This window comes from Poecilia latipinna, unplaced genomic scaffold (assembly GCF_001443285.1).
Source record: "Poecilia latipinna isolate Pla-1442-1.1 unplaced genomic scaffold, P_latipinna-1.0 Scaffold524, whole genome shotgun sequence".
Classification (NCBI taxonomy): Eukaryota; Metazoa; Chordata; class Actinopteri; order Cyprinodontiformes; family Poeciliidae; genus Poecilia; species Poecilia latipinna.
The window spans coordinates 220416-236109 of NW_015113140.1; the positions used below are offsets into that span (position 1 = coordinate 220416).

General features: G+C 36.6%; 1 protein-coding gene across 10 annotated transcripts in view; it reads right to left on the minus strand.

Annotated features, from left to right (window-relative positions):
• The window catches only part of ank1b (ankyrin 1, erythrocytic b), an 81775-nt gene that overhangs the window by 31427 nt on the left and 34654 nt on the right, over positions 1 to 15694 (minus strand). For all 10 annotated transcript variants that reach the window (XM_015040734.1, XM_015040737.1, XM_015040736.1 and 7 more), the window contains exons 2-13: positions 11856 to 11957; positions 7730 to 7828; positions 7149 to 7247; positions 6783 to 6881; positions 5094 to 5279; positions 4784 to 4882; positions 3563 to 3661; positions 3298 to 3396; positions 2416 to 2613; positions 2122 to 2220; positions 1538 to 1636; positions 150 to 248 (exon numbers count right to left, since the gene is read on the minus strand). In XM_015040734.1, the coding sequence (XP_014896220.1) occupies positions 150 to 248; positions 1538 to 1636; positions 2122 to 2220; positions 2416 to 2613; positions 3298 to 3396; positions 3563 to 3661; positions 4784 to 4882; positions 5094 to 5279; positions 6783 to 6881; positions 7149 to 7247; positions 7730 to 7828; positions 11856 to 11957 (1377 nt within the window). The remainder of the gene's footprint in view (positions 1 to 149; positions 249 to 1537; positions 1637 to 2121; positions 2221 to 2415; positions 2614 to 3297; positions 3397 to 3562; positions 3662 to 4783; positions 4883 to 5093; positions 5280 to 6782; positions 6882 to 7148; positions 7248 to 7729; positions 7829 to 11855; positions 11958 to 15694) is intronic.

Sequence of the window (15694 nt, forward strand, 5' to 3'; positions counted from 1 at the left end):
TGTTTTACACAGCAAATTAAATGATAAGATTAATCACTTAATATTCAGAACTTGAACTCAATGCAAGTCTTTGTGAATGCCTAAAGGAGCCACTAATGAGAAAGAAAATGTGCTTCTCTTAATAATAAGAGTACAAATGATGATGATACCTTTGCTTTTGCATCCACTTGCGCTGCATTCTGTAGCAGGAACTGAGCCACTTCACAGTGTCCTGCTCTGGATGCCATATGGAGGGGGGTCTCCACTTTCTGATGCAGTACAAAGAGACACTTAATCGAACGGCTTAAATACTCAACTGATGAAATATTTCATCTATTAAACAGTAGAGACGGTTGTTTCTGCTGATCAGTGAAAAACCATGGCTAAAATCAGATACTGATTGGATAATGCAGAGAACCCAATGTTCTCACAATTCAGCCAATTTCAAAATTCTGATGTTTCTAGTCTTTAGATGACTAGTTTTCTCATTATGTCAAGATACTGAGATTTTGAACTTGATAACAATTTTGTAATTTCATTTTTTTGGTATGGCAAAAACCTTGACTTTGTTTTGTTGTGCCGATTATTTGGTGATCTCATTATCTTCAATAAACAAGCACAATTTTTTTTAGTGATAATGGTTCTATAAGCTCAATATATAAAATAAATAAATAAAAAATAGGCTAATTGTGTGATTGTAATCATTTCAAACAATATTATCTGGAGCTTGTTTCCCAAATAAACTTTTAGTTAAACTTATGTTGAAATAAAGGAAATCCAATATCAACTAAAAAAATAATTTCGTAAGCCTATTTTCTTGAGATGAAATTTGCAGCTGATGTAAATCCTCACTCAGTCCTGTGACAGACCTGGTTGTTTGGAGGAATGGACCTGTTGGCTGCAACAGACTTTATGAGACCTTTGTCCCATGTATGTGCCTGGATGCTGCGTAGAGGGAAGGAGGACCGGATGTTGGGGTGGAGGCTTTTCTCTTCCCTCTCTTTGCCATGCACATCCCCAAGGCCCAAATTTGTTTACTTTGTATTTTGGTCGCGTTACGGTTTCTGTAATTTATCACTCACTCACTTCACATCGAGCACGTTCACTCACTTATATCAACATGACCCATTTCAGTGACTTCATACATCATATTATTTGTTGCTATTTTCTCTAAAATGAATCACTGGAAACCATTCTTTCACATTTTTGTAAGAGCCAATGAGCCAGGTTGTGACAGCGTTGTACTGGGTGATGAAACTGGATGTAACACAAAACCTAATTATTTTTGTACCACAGTCCCCCTTTTAAATCAAATAAATAATTTCTCTCTTTTTTTTTTTAAAGGATTATGGCAGTCCACTCATACTCCTGTAACAAACAAAAAAAATCACACCAAAGGTACACCCATCTATGAAGTTCATACATGATATTTAAAAGTAAATACAATACTTTTATCTTTTACATAAAGTTTCTGGATAGTATTAAACATGCGATAAAGATAAGAATCACTGACTGATGAAAATAGCCTGCTTGGGTTCAGCATATCAATGGTTCTTACCACATTGGAAGCATTAGGTGAAGCCCCTCTTTGGAGCAGGTTCTTTACTATGTTTAGATGGCCCATGAATGCTGCTACATGAAGAGGAGTGAGACCCGACTGTACGCAAGAACAGAAAGAGACAGAACAAAAATCACCGTGATTTAAATAGGAAGCATTACAACCAGAAGCATTCTTGGTTTTTCTTTTATTTTTTGTGCATTCAGGTAGCGGAGACCTTTTGTAAAACTTTGAAAAATTTAAATAGACGGTGTCAGTTCTTGAATGAATTTCCCAACCAATCAAAAACGAAGGTCTGAGGCAGCGTGTGCTCGCTCCTAAATGAAAATGCATGCATAAAAAGCAACAAAAAACTGTTTGTAAGGCATCCCATCTAATGCCATCCTTTCTCACAACGAAAACAACATTAAATTAATGTTTCTTTGTTTTTTTGTTTTTTTTTAATGTAGTACTTTTAACATTATTTGAGTAGGATTATGATTACATGTTTGAATGAAGTTCCATTTCAAAGTTGCGGAACAAAACTGCCAGGTGTTGTTTTCTATTTGAAAACTTTGACATGACATTTGGGCCCATCATCTCACCTCCGTGACAGCTTCCAAGGAAGCAGAGTGCTTTAGCAGCAGGTCCATTGACCTCATGTGGTTCTTCTTGCAAGCAATATGAAGAGGTGTGAAGCCATTCTGAGGGCACAGGAGAAAAAAAAAAAAAGTTCAGGACTCATTTTGAACCTTTGAAGCAAGTTCTGTTTTATAAAAACAACCTAATGCAACAGGAGCAAAAAAAAAACTTTTAAGGAATGATCACTTTCAGACTACTCAATGTAGTATGGCTGGGTTAAGTACGAATGCTTCACCCAAAACAAAACAGAAACTCACCAGAGCACGAGCATTAGCTTTGGCTCCCTTGTCCAGAAGGACTTTGGCCATGCGATGGTGACCGCAGTGGGCTGCTACATGAAGCGGGGTCAGATGGTCCAGTGTGATGTCGTCAATCTCAGCATTGTATTGCAGTAGCTGCCTGACGCAGTCCATGTGATCCCCCTGAGCTGCCATGTGAATTGGGGACAAACCGTTCTACAGAAGAAATAAAGAAATATAAGGAGAAAAGGGTAAATTTGGAACATAACATTGGTCTGAATGTAGCTTTTCTTAATGGTGGAAAATTTATTCTGAAAATCAGCTGAAGAAAAGTCCTAGTATTCGCTGAATAGAGTTATTAGTCCCTTTCAAAAATACACTTCAATGTGGGATAATGGCCCCTTTTTGCTATTTCATTGTGTTCAATGTGAAAGACCAATCTGGTGAGGAAGGCCGAGGTCAACCCTCCTCTATTATGCCCCTAACTCAATGAGAGTAGTAGTCACAGCCCCACACCAGCTGATTTGTAAGAGAGCATGCCGGCTTTGTGCACTGAAGAAGTGAAGCAGTGATGAAGTGCAGTTTGTCAGCCACAGGATTTAAGAGCATAAACAAGACTCAGAAATAACATTTGACAACAGAAGCACTTAAATTTTGAAGCATTTTCTCTGGTCTACTTCACATTCACCATCATTGCTTTGAAAGTAATGGGACAGGGAGACTTCATAGTACGCTGCAGCTAGCAAAAGATCAAAGGCAGCTGGTCTTTGGTTTAGGACAAAGAGGCATATTTCTAACCAAAGTTTCATTCATTTGCTGTGTGGTCGCTTTGCCACTTTAAGTTTTTATTTGTGTTGATCATCAGCTGACAGAGAAAAGAGAAAGTGGCAATAATGGTACCTTAGTTTTAGCCTGGATGGGAGCACCGTGTTCCAGGAGGATTTCAATAACGCGAACATGACCGTTCCGGGCTGCACAATGAAGAGGAGTCAGCTCGTCCTGCGAAGGGATAAATGAAGTCAAATGCAAATATGAAAAACAGTTAAATAACAGTGTCATTTAGCATGAAAATTCACCAGAACACATAATCAGCAAGCAATGGGATGGTTTTGTGCATCGACAAGCTCCCATGAAAACGTAATTAGACTGGAGCTGAAATGCTTACCTTTGTTTTGGCATCGATCTGAGCTCCTCTGTCCAGCAGTAATCTGACCATCATCATGTTGCCCCTCCTGGAGGCTATATGAAGAGGTGTGATTCCATTCTGGAGAACACATGAGTTACACAAGCTGCTGCATGTTATAGGTCACAACAAGAAAAACAGAAAATGTTGAAAAGGTCTTTGAGATAAATTTAAGTTCTTGTTTTTTTTTTTTTTTACAATACCAGACAAAAGTTTGGATGCAACTTCCCATTGAACTGAATAAGCAGTTGTGTCCAAACTTTTGTATATCTCTGTTTAGGATCATCATCATGTTAAAATACTCAATAATTACTTTTTTCAGCTTTTTTACACACTTTGATGTAAAATCTCTTGAGTTTTCAAGGAATCCCTAATGTCATGATCACACATAAGGTTTTCAGGGCTTTTGGAAAAGAAACAGACGTCCGGCATTGTAGATCCTCCACCTTACTTAGAACTGACAATATTAAGTCACTTTCCAGGGAACCTTCCCAGCAGCCATTACGCCACTTCAGAAGATTTTAGAACCATCCAATACCACTCGATCATCCAGAGGTCCGGCTCAGTCTCGCATAATGGAGTTCTACCAACCAGTCAATGGGGTTCCATGATGCCCAAAACTTTAATGTGAATCTGGATCCTGAACATGTGGTTTTCCTGCTTGGTTTTCTTTGACACTTGCAGTTGATTCTCAAAAATCAATTATGTTAAGTTCGTGAAGCTCTTACTCACATTTCATTACATGGTTGAGTAGTTGTAGTAAATAACTACGTGTTGCCAACGTGTTGCATAACAATAGTGATTCTTTGAAAATTTCAATATACTCGCCATATTTCTAAAGGTATAAATAGTGACTCTGACTGATTTGTGTCGGCGTTACTGACATGTTACAGGTCCTTGACACGTAAACTGCATATGATTAATGGTATTGCGTACATAGAACGTTTTTACCATTAGTGACAATGAGAATAATCACAAAACAATGATCACAAATATAATAATAAGAGTAATTATTTCCCCTTTTTTTTTTTTGGCAGATTCAAGGGAATCTGTATTTTTCTGGAATCTACGGTAGAGCGTAAGAGATGGTTATTATATGTGAATGTCTGCTGAGACGCTGTTATTTTGTTGTACCTGGCTCATGCAAAGACCCTGCAGCATCTTGATCTAATGTTTAATGCATCAAGGCTGAGGAAAACTGACCTTGGGGGTGAAGTTTACATTTGCTCCTCTGTTCAGCAGCAGCTGCGCTACACTCATGTTTTCATAGTGAGCGGCGATATGTAGCGGGGTGAAACCAGTCTGCAGAGAAAAGGAAGCGAGAGCATGACGGTTAGTGAGAGATGAACCACATTTCACACATTTATTTGCATTTTAAATCATAATCCACACTTGCAACATAACCACCAAGACTTACTTAAAAACTCCTGCACTGTGATTTTATTTCTCCACCTCGTTTTAATTCATTTGCTATTTTCTTTACACAGCAAACCCAATGTGAAGGAGCGCATACCTTGCTAAGTACATCGGGGTTGGGGTCGTTTTGCAGGAGGACAGCGGCAGTGCGAGTGTCGTCGTTTCGGGCAGCTATGTGGAGCGCTGGAAGGCGGACCTTCCCCTTCGTGCCGTAGTTGATGAGCAGCGCCACGACGTTTTCATGGCCCTGCTGGAGGGCCACCGCGAGGGGCGTGAAGCCATCCTGAGGGACGGCACAGACGATGCAGGGGAAGAAGTAAGGAGAGAAAAACGAGAAGCTTTAAAATAACACAAATATAATGTATAATAATTATTTATGAGCATATGCCAGTACAATACAACACTGCTATTTGTATTTTTCCTTCTGTAACCTGTTGCATTATTATCATTACAGCAAGATATTTAAGCTTTCAGATGAGCTGTTTGCCAAAATGAACTTGTAATGTGTTCATAACATTGTTATAAAATAAATTTACTCTTGGCCAGGTATTGGTGATGATTTTATCTCTCTTTTCAAGTGAATGTAAAAGAGTCACTGAATGAGGTGTGGCTATGATTAACTTTATGTACTCTCTTTGTTTTTGTTTCCTGTAAAATATTATCATGATTTAATTTTCCATTTTGGATCAATAAAGTATTTTTTGAATTTAAATATGAAATTCTACTCCACAGTTGCTAAATGTTTGCTTTGGATGAAGAAATTGATACAGTGATTAATGAGATGGACTAAGTTTTCTTTTTTTCTTTTTACCAACTGCTTTTAAATGTTGAATTTAATATCACTTACAATTTAAATTTAACTGAACTGCCTAGATTGTTTCTATATAAATTGTACTGATCAAAGCTGACTTTGGACTGGATTGATATCTACATACTTTAAGTTGGACCTGTTTATTATAGGCTGAAGTTTTGTTGTGTGCTGGAACCGTATTAATAAGTCAAAATGAATTGAACTTTATCCAGGAGAATCCATTATCGTTTCTGGAAAAGGGAGATGATCTATTTTAATCACATTTCAACTTTGTTTTTGTCGCATATCTAATGTGACAAAAAAACACCAAAAAAAAAAAAAAAAAAAAAAAGGGATTATCATTCCCTGAACCTTATTTGCTGATTGATGATCTTCATAAGAGTTTGGCATTATTTTTTTTAATTGAAATGCAACAGTTCAGAAAAATTTGATAATTTATTACAAAAGAAAACATTTACCACTTTTGCTTGATTCCAATATATTTGGATTCAATGTTGCATCAGTTTCTAATAAGAGTTTATTTTTAAAACTTTGCAAAACACTCCAGCTTTCATCTTTGACTTCAACCACAATAAAGAAAATAAATAAATTTAAAAAAATGACTGGCCCATTTCAACGTTCCATACACTTAACATTTTTAATATTCTGTCCCCATACGTCCATTTTTATTAAGATGCCAAACAAAAACCAGAGGCACTGGAGTTTTTCTATACAGAGAAATGGAAAGTTGCAATAAAATAACTTTTAAATAGTATGCTAATTGTACTGAATTGGTCTGTAACGCTACAGTTAACATAAACATAACCATTACTTTCATAATTTAAACATCGATAAGAATAAATGTTGCTTTTATGTTTTTATGTTTAAATATAAGATATTAGATCGTTTTATTCCATTCTGCTTCATATTTTTAAATGGAAATTGCTGTGTTTTTGTCCAAGCTTTTCATACCGTGAGAACCTCATACACACATACCTCAGTTGGGAGACTCTGATTTGCACCGTTCTCAAGCAGAAACTTGACCACCTCTAAATGATTCTCCTGTGCAGCCATGTAGAGCGGACTGAAGCCTTTCTGTTTGGGCATCAAAACATCATGTATGAAACACAAGCAAATGGATTTCTGTGTCAATTTGTTTCTCGGGAATGTCTGAGCGACATTCTCAGAGACACATTTTCATTACAACCCGTAAACCTAAATGTAGAGGACCCTGCATAAGTATGCAAACAGGATTTCACTTTCAGTTCTTCAGTTTTGTCCCAGTTAGACGAGAAACACGAGACAAATGTCTGCACACTCGCTCATCCAGCTTTAACTGAGTAACAGCTTTGAGAGACTCACATGTGACTGAGCATTAACGTTGGCACCGTAGTTGATGAGCTCAGCCACCACTTTCTCCTGCCCTGCCAGAGCTGCGATATGGAGAGCCGTGTTCCCTTTCTGGAGGTCACACACACGCAGGAAAAAAAACACGGAAGGTCAGAAAAAGGAAATTAAAGAGAGTGAGAAGACAATTATGGCAGCCTAATGACCTAGATCTCCACACTTAACACTGAAATACAAGCTCCAGAAACAGGTCCAGTGTAATTAAATTTACATTTTAGGTATCAAGGTTACTCAGATCTCTGTGGAGGTACTAAATACCGCCACTCGAGCAACAGTATAAAGGTGAAAAGTGGACAATTTCCCTGAATCCATCTGACAAAAATAAAATAAGATAAAATAAAAAAAAGTCACAGATTACATAGAAATACATCACTGACACTGGTGATGTTTTTTCATCTCTCTTTTGAAATATAAAAAAAAAACAAAACAATGGAATAAATAATCTGCATTCATACAGGTCAATTCTGGTGTCACATCCAGTGTCTGTGACCTAGAGCAAAAGCTAAAGTTTTTAATGTGATAAGTGGGCAGATTACCTTGGTGGTTGCTTCCAGTTCAATGCCAGCGTGCAGCAGCTCCAAAACCATTTTGACATGGCCCTCTTTAGAGGCCAGGTGTAACCCATTAAGACCATTCTTAGGAGAAAAGAGAGACGAATGTACAAGAGGAGAAATAATTAAAAGTCCTACGTCAACTCATATCAGTAAATTAAAACAATAAGTTACTCAATTCTAGTGATTATCATTTTACTATCAGCTGTTTTACACATAGCTCATGGCTAGACTTCTTTTATCTTCCTATTACAATAATTTGAATTATTGATGTTTTCAGCTGCAGCTAGCCTGCTGTAATCAATCTCTCCACAAGGGGTCACTGTGATCCGTTCTGTTCTCAGCCTTTTCATCGTACTGCAGTGTCACTCACTTCAAATGTGCAGCACCCTGTGTAAAGTCTGCACACAATAATGGGGAGAAAGCTGCGCATCAGTCTCAGTTACACACTCTCTTATCCCGTCTTCACACCGCAGACTCTGGGAGTTAAATGTGAGGCCGTCTGCCACACGTCTAAACTGATTTATAAGTTAGAAGATACAAAATGCAAACACTCGTCTGCAACGGAATGAAAAATGTATCGGTGGTTAAAAAACAGCGGCAAAACCTAAAGAGAGTTGTTGAAAAATTGGTTTCTGCAAAACCCAATAGGGAAATGTTTTAAGGAAAAATGGGCAAAACATTTTCCATAACAATGTTGGAGACAGATAGACGATAAATGCTTCAGCTGCTGCAGCTAAAATCGCCTCGCATACATCAAATTCTTTGTTGAAGAGAGAGTACTTCAGCATATTGCTACTTTAAGTTTTGCTAAATATGAAATGTAATTATGCGTCAGCAAAATGTAAACCCAAGAGACACATATCAGGATGTGATAGAATCGTTTAAACTTAAACTGAAATGTACCAAAACACACTGGCATTATTAATCAGCTGAAGACAAAAAAAATGTCTCAGTGTTTTGTCCAGATCATCCTTGTAAATTATATTTTTCATATTATCTTTCCTGGTTAATTTAAGAAATAATAAAGAAAGAAAGATTGGAAAAGCATAAGAAAAACAACTATCACTTCTATTTCAATGTTTCTTTTGGGGATGTTACAAAAGGTTAGTTGTTAACTAGACTGGAGCGTTGTTAATTATGCAATGTAGAGAAAAAAGAAAAGTTATTTCAGATTATGGCTGCCAAAGTTATTGTTTTATGTTGTATACTTAGTTCTTTGCATTTTGGCTTTGTCCTTAACGCAGGAGTAATAGTGTGGAATCAATGGTGTGTTTTTGATCAAGTAAGATATAATTTGTTCTAGAACCTACAGACCAGATCGTATTTATTACATCCTGCTATGTGAAACTCTTTCCTCCACAGCTGCAAGACCTGATTAACATTCTTTTATTATAGTTGTGTGTAGTTTATATTGTAGACATCTTAATTTTCTAAAATATGTGCATGTATTTAGTGACAGTCAGAAAACTTATTGTGTAACAATTAAAGGTAATTAGATGTCTGAACAAATTCAGGTGATGGCAAGAACATGAAGACAAAAAGAGAAAAGGAGAATCCTAAAAATAGCCCTCAGGTTTGCGACTATAGCAAGGACCCAGAGCCCAATAAATCACAAATAAAAATACCACACCTGCCCTTGTCTCAACGTGGAGTAAAAAGCAGGAAAGAAACAAAAGGAATACAAAATACAGGGAAATGTCAGTGTTTTGGGGAACGTCTTGTGTGAGCGTGGTTATCAGAGTAATTTAGCTGATTTTGAGGTTCAATGCAGGTTTTATATCGGGTTAAGGTCGTTGATAATGTATACAAACTTTCTTTCCAGGTGGTGAAAATGTGAATTTATTTTTTCAGATTATGTTTCTGATTACACAGTCATGGAGATGTGAAAGAACAACTAACACAAAGTGTCATTGTGGATGCTAGCGTTTTTGATTCTGAACAAATGAAACAAAAAAAACGTGTCAGATTATGGCTCAAATAAAATTTAAGACCAACAGGAGGCTTGTTTTTGCTTTCCGCATTTGTGGTTTTGCAATCCCATGTTTGGCTTCTGATGCAGAATTATGTGACATCATTGTATTTGTCTGATGCTCTGAAGAAGATGCTGAAGACTTCATTTTGCATTCAGGCCGACATGACAGACATGCACTATCTGCACTTTTTAATCTGGAGTCTCTACAGTACAACACTGGCAGATAAAGTCGGGTGTTCAATAAGACTTCAGTCCTGTGAATAACAACCGTTTGGAAGACCAGGAATTTCCCTGTGTGTGTGGTCAAACTTCATTGCTTCATGACATTGATTCAGCAACTTGGGGCAGAAGAACAGGAGGTAAAACGAAACATTTATGAAACTATAATTTAATATCTCAATTATTAATGCATGTTAGACAAAGACAGAGAATAAAAATGATCTGGAGAGCATGAATCTTTAATTGTCTTCATAGCCTCTGATTTGACTCAATTTGCTGATTCTCCATGCGAGCGTTCCACTTAGATTTATTGTCTGACGTTTCTAAAGTCACACCTCTACTTTAAAGCATGCATCTTAAATACATCTAGACCTTTTTTATGCATAAGAATTATATGACGAGCAGTTTTTCTAAATCTTAAGCTAAATACAGAGGTTCAGTTTACTGCAGTGGCAGTGTCCAAACTAAAGTAACATCTTCTTCCTGGGAACTATTGAAGATACATCATAAACATTATATTTTAGCCAATTAAAGTAACATATTAAATATGGTACTTTACAGATGGTGGTTTTCTGAGAAAAGATTAGATATTTTCTGCATGAATGTAGCGTTAAATGTGGTGTATAAAGCTGTATAAAGACAACTACTTTACGACAAGTTACTTCAAACATTCATTGATGAAAACATTCATGAATCGTTTCATCCTAGTGTTAAAAATACTCCGTTTTGTTATTAATATTTTTATGTTATTGTTTTGCTACTTACATTGTCAGTTTTTCTTTCTGAAACATTATATTAAATAACATAACCTACTCTGGGTTCATAACATCTCTTAGAAATGATTCATCCTGCTTTCAGTAATCATTCCTGATATTTGTCAAAAATGAAACTGTTTTACCGGTAGTAAATAATAAGGACTGCAGAGCCTTATTGAAATCCAGAAATGATTATAGGAGTCAAAATGAAATCAGAAACCTATGGTTGAAGCAGGTGAGGAGCTAAAAACGCTTTACAACACACAGAATACAAATCAAATGGGATGCACAGGCAGACAGCATAGCAACATAAATCAACAACCAGAGACAAAGTGTTGTAAATCACAACTGGACCGGCCATCAAATAAGATGAACAACAAGAGAAGACAAATGAGGAAAAAGCTAAAAATCAAAACACAACCAAATTAGGCAAATATAACATTGGAGGTCAAATCTTTACAACAAATTAGCCACCATGGGTGGATTGAATGTAAAGGGACAGTTTTCTGTATGGTTGCCAAAAGGTATCTACAATACTCAAAAATGAATGTGAAGATAAACCAGCTGATCTGACACAGAAAAAGCCTTTTTCCTACAGAAATTACAAGTCCAAATAGACGAGAGCAACGAGGAAAAACTCTTAACTTGTCTCTGTGGGTAAAAACACAGACACTGTGAACACGTCTCCTCTGCTGCGGTGGAAACTTAAAACATTAATAACTGCAGAAATAAACCACTCCTGCCATAGCAGGAATAGCAGGCTTTAACACGCTCTGCTTTAACAGTGTTTTTAACTTTTCCATTTATAGGTGGAAAGCATTTTTTTCATTTAACTACAGTCTCAGCTAGTAATGATGAATAATGTTCTGTTATAAAGAAGTAGAAATGTCAAAGTGCACATAAAGGTGAAAAGAAAACAAATATTTTGGTGATATTCAAAAGAATATTCTAATTTAATACACAATACTAGATGTATATTAGCCATATAAATACATTAAGTCAAAGTTTCAAGTTTTTTTTTAACCCTCTGAAAACTAATGAAATCTTCTAATCTACTTTGACATGTAATCCATTGTAATGTTTAATGAAGTCTTACTCTCACCGACACACATACTCATATTGTTTTGCAGAAGTGTGAGTCAGTCAGCACAGGACATCTTACTTGATTAGCGATGTTGATGTCTATCCCGTTCTTAATGTGATCCAGGGCCTTGTCCAGGTTCCCTGATCGAGCCGCACGCAGGAAGCTGGTGGTTGCATCCGCCTGGGACGGAAACAGACAACAGACGACGATGAGAGCCTGTTGGTAAAAATGTGTTTAAGCCCTTTGCAGAAACAGATTCTGCCGTCATCCAAGGTTACGACCAGAATGATTGTTTTTGCCAGTGTTTTATTTATTTATTTTTTTTTTAAATAAAGCCACAAAGGTTACAAGTAAGTCTGCAAGGACCGCAGTAGTAAGAATACATTTATTGCTTCCTTTCTCCTTTAAGCACAAAAATGTCAGACTCCTTGCAGCCCACTTGTGCCCACGCTACGAGTTTGGCAGGCCATCTCAGCACGTTCTGCCACGAGCTCTGCTTTTTTTTCTTGCGTGTCTGATCTCAGCCAGGAAAAAAACTCCTGTGGTTTGTCTTTTGGCCTGTGTCAGTGTTTGTACGCCCACTCCTAAGTTCATTCATTGACAGCTAGCGTAACACGGCTGCCCTGAACAATGAAATATTTTCATTTCTCCTCAAGAGGAGATAACTGATGCCTGTGCTGTAATCTTGACCCCACCTCCGCCTCTGTCACCGACTAAATTATGAATCTGCTGGAGCTTTTTATTCCCGAGTGGTTTAATTATACTGAATCGTTGAAAGAAGCACAAACCCTTTTCAGACCGAAAGACATTTCACTTCTTCTCTCCTCGCATGTCAGACTTATGTAAGAAATTCATTAGTGGAGGATGCATCAGACAGCTATTCATTTCTACAAATTAAATATATTTCTATAAATATATATATATGTGTGTGTGTGTGTATATATATATATATATATATATATATATATATATATATATATATATATATATATATATATATATATATATATATATATATATATATATATGTACATTAAAACTTAAATTAAACTAACCTGCAGCACAAACTGTTATTTTCAGCTCCAGTCAGGAATAATTTGAAGAGAATAAGTGAATGGATTCATTTTGCACTCATAGGGCCTTAGTTCCTATATTTCATTTTCTCATGTTTCATACTTTAAAGCTACAGAATGTAGCTTGTATAAAAAAATGTTTGTTTTTTTTTCAGATTTGTTAATAGTATGAGACAAATAATCTGTAAGAAAGAAACAATCAAGTCTAAAAATGAATCTTTTGACGTGTTGTTTTTTTAAGTGCATGGAAGACATAGTTTTCAGCTCATTCTGTTTCTTCCAAAGTTGAATAAATTTACATGCTTTGACAAGTAATATAGAGCCAAAACCTGTTCATCGGTAACTCCTTTGATGTTTCTCTTCGTGCTGCTTTGTTCCATTAGTGACATTTACTGTCCCGTCCACAGTTTCCACCTGTGTCACTCCTAACCCTCCTCGCTCCGGTATTCATGCCACATTACTGCCTGGTGACAGGCAACATCTTCTGTCTGAATTCAGCGGAGACGGGCTTTGAGCTTGTTAATGAGTCTTGGTTTGTGTAGCTGACAAAAATCTAGCACCGCCCTCAAAAGCACAAAGGAGAGTTGGTTTTCATGTTGCTCCAAGACTACAATCCATCTTCCTTCCTGTTTGACCACTATCTCTGACGCTCCTATTTCACTCTTCTCTGCTCCCATCACCCAACCTTTCACTCTCTTTTCTGTTCTTTAACTCTATTTGCAATCAAGCTGTCAATTGCATTAAGTAATTTGATTAACTGAACCCCTCCCTTTGCACTACTGTGAACAGCATAAATGCTCTCTCTCTCTCTCTAACCTTCCTGTAAATGAAACAAAATCTACTTTTTTTTTTTAAATTCCCTATGTTTAAGTCAAAACTATAAAGCTTTGCAATGTTTTTTTTTTTTTTTTTTTTTTAAAATCAAATTCTTTATGGACTCACCTGTTTAACAATTCACCGTATTAGCAATGTTGACTTACAATGCCTTACTGCTGCCTGGCTACTGTAATGAATAATTTTATGTCTGTCTAACATGCAAATAATGCGACTGATTATAAGACAATTTATCATCCATTAAATAGAAATTTTCTTCAGCATCTAGCAAGAAGATAGGATAAATAAATCCACACACAAATAGGTGTATAAACTGTCCCCACCTGCAAAACATGAAAAAGACCTCTATTTAACAGCTAATAGCAGGGGGAAAGTAAAGTTTTATTATGAATAAAATAATCAAACTATGATATTTGTGTAATCCACAGACAGCAAATATCCGTGACTAATTAACTACTAAACAGATGAATTGTTCTAACACATTGATTTTTCCCCTTAACCAGAAAAAGAGAAGAGCAGCTGTGTCTATTTCCATAACTCCTAATATAAACTGAAGCAGACAAAGCAGAGAACAAAGAGCAACAACTATTTGAGGTTCCTTCTTTACCAAGAACATGGATCTTAAAATATGCAAAACCTAGTTTATATTAGACTCGACTTAAATTCTCCATGTTTCAGTTTCAAATTGGTAATTTTGAACAGCTAACCACTGTGGTCATTGACAAGCTGTACGCCAGGAGCAATAGAAGCTATTATGATTTAATAACTATGGTTTCCGATACCTCATGTACTGTTAATAGCAGCATATGGGCAAATAGCAAAAAGTACATGTATTTCTTTGCACTTGATGCATTCGAACACTTCAATTGAGGTTGTGTAGTACTATGTATCTTTTTGAAAAATTTAATGAGACACAAACTGACAGAAGTGCAAATCAATTTGGAGAACCGCTTGTTCTCCAAAATAGTAAAGCCCCCTTCAGGGGACTTCCATTCTTCATCTTTTTACATTTTTAGCTCATCAGTTTTACTTCTGCATACACCACTATAGTTGGTATGTTTTGTTTTCAGTACAGTCTACACACTGATAAAAATAACAAAAATAAATAAACTACCTCTTCAGCATGCCATCAAGTTTGGCAGCGGCCTGATGACAAACCATTTGTTCAAATTCAGGTGTGTTGGAGAAGGTTTGCATCTTAAACAAGCACAAAAAAGTAGATCTTGAGTCTCGGAGACTCCTGCTGTCAGTGTTTCTTTTATCTATCATTAAACCACACAATAACAATTCCAACTTTATGTCTGTGTTGGCCAGACCCCTACACCACCAATCACATAACCTAGATGTATGTCTTTTTACCTAAATTTCAAGAAATGTGTGAAGTGATCTACTGAAACAGAATTGGTAGAACTAGACAAACTCAGTATGGTAGAAACCCTTATAACTGTCATGTAGAAAATAATAAATTCTGCCTGAAGGCAAGAAATACCACCTCAGATGATAACCAACAGAAATAAGCAATGCAACAAATAAGTGATAGGTATATACTGCAAAACTGAAAACAAAAAAAAAAAAAACTTTTTTTTTAAGAACAGCAGGCCTCAAAACCCAGAGAAGTGACACATGGAGGAATGCAAAGCCAAGCCACACATCCGAGACAGGAGCAAAAGAAACTGGTAGAGACATTCGAACAGAAAAAGATTTGCTTAAATGACGCAATCATGGTCACATAAATGCCAGGAGTGAAAAAAGAGAAACCCAGATGGAGATTGATTTAAAACTATAAGTAAGCATAAAATGCTACAGTGTTAGACAGAAACCACAAGATAGATCGCTAATAGAGGTGTGCCGATCGATCAGCCACCGATCATAATTGGCCGATTTCCGTGAAAAAGTGTATGATCGGTTTTCGCCGATCACGGTCTTTTGTTGCCGATCACACAAACCGATCACCTGCTTCTCATTTCGCAGCCTGCCAGTGCAGCTGGTCTCCTCTTTCCTTCNCACTGC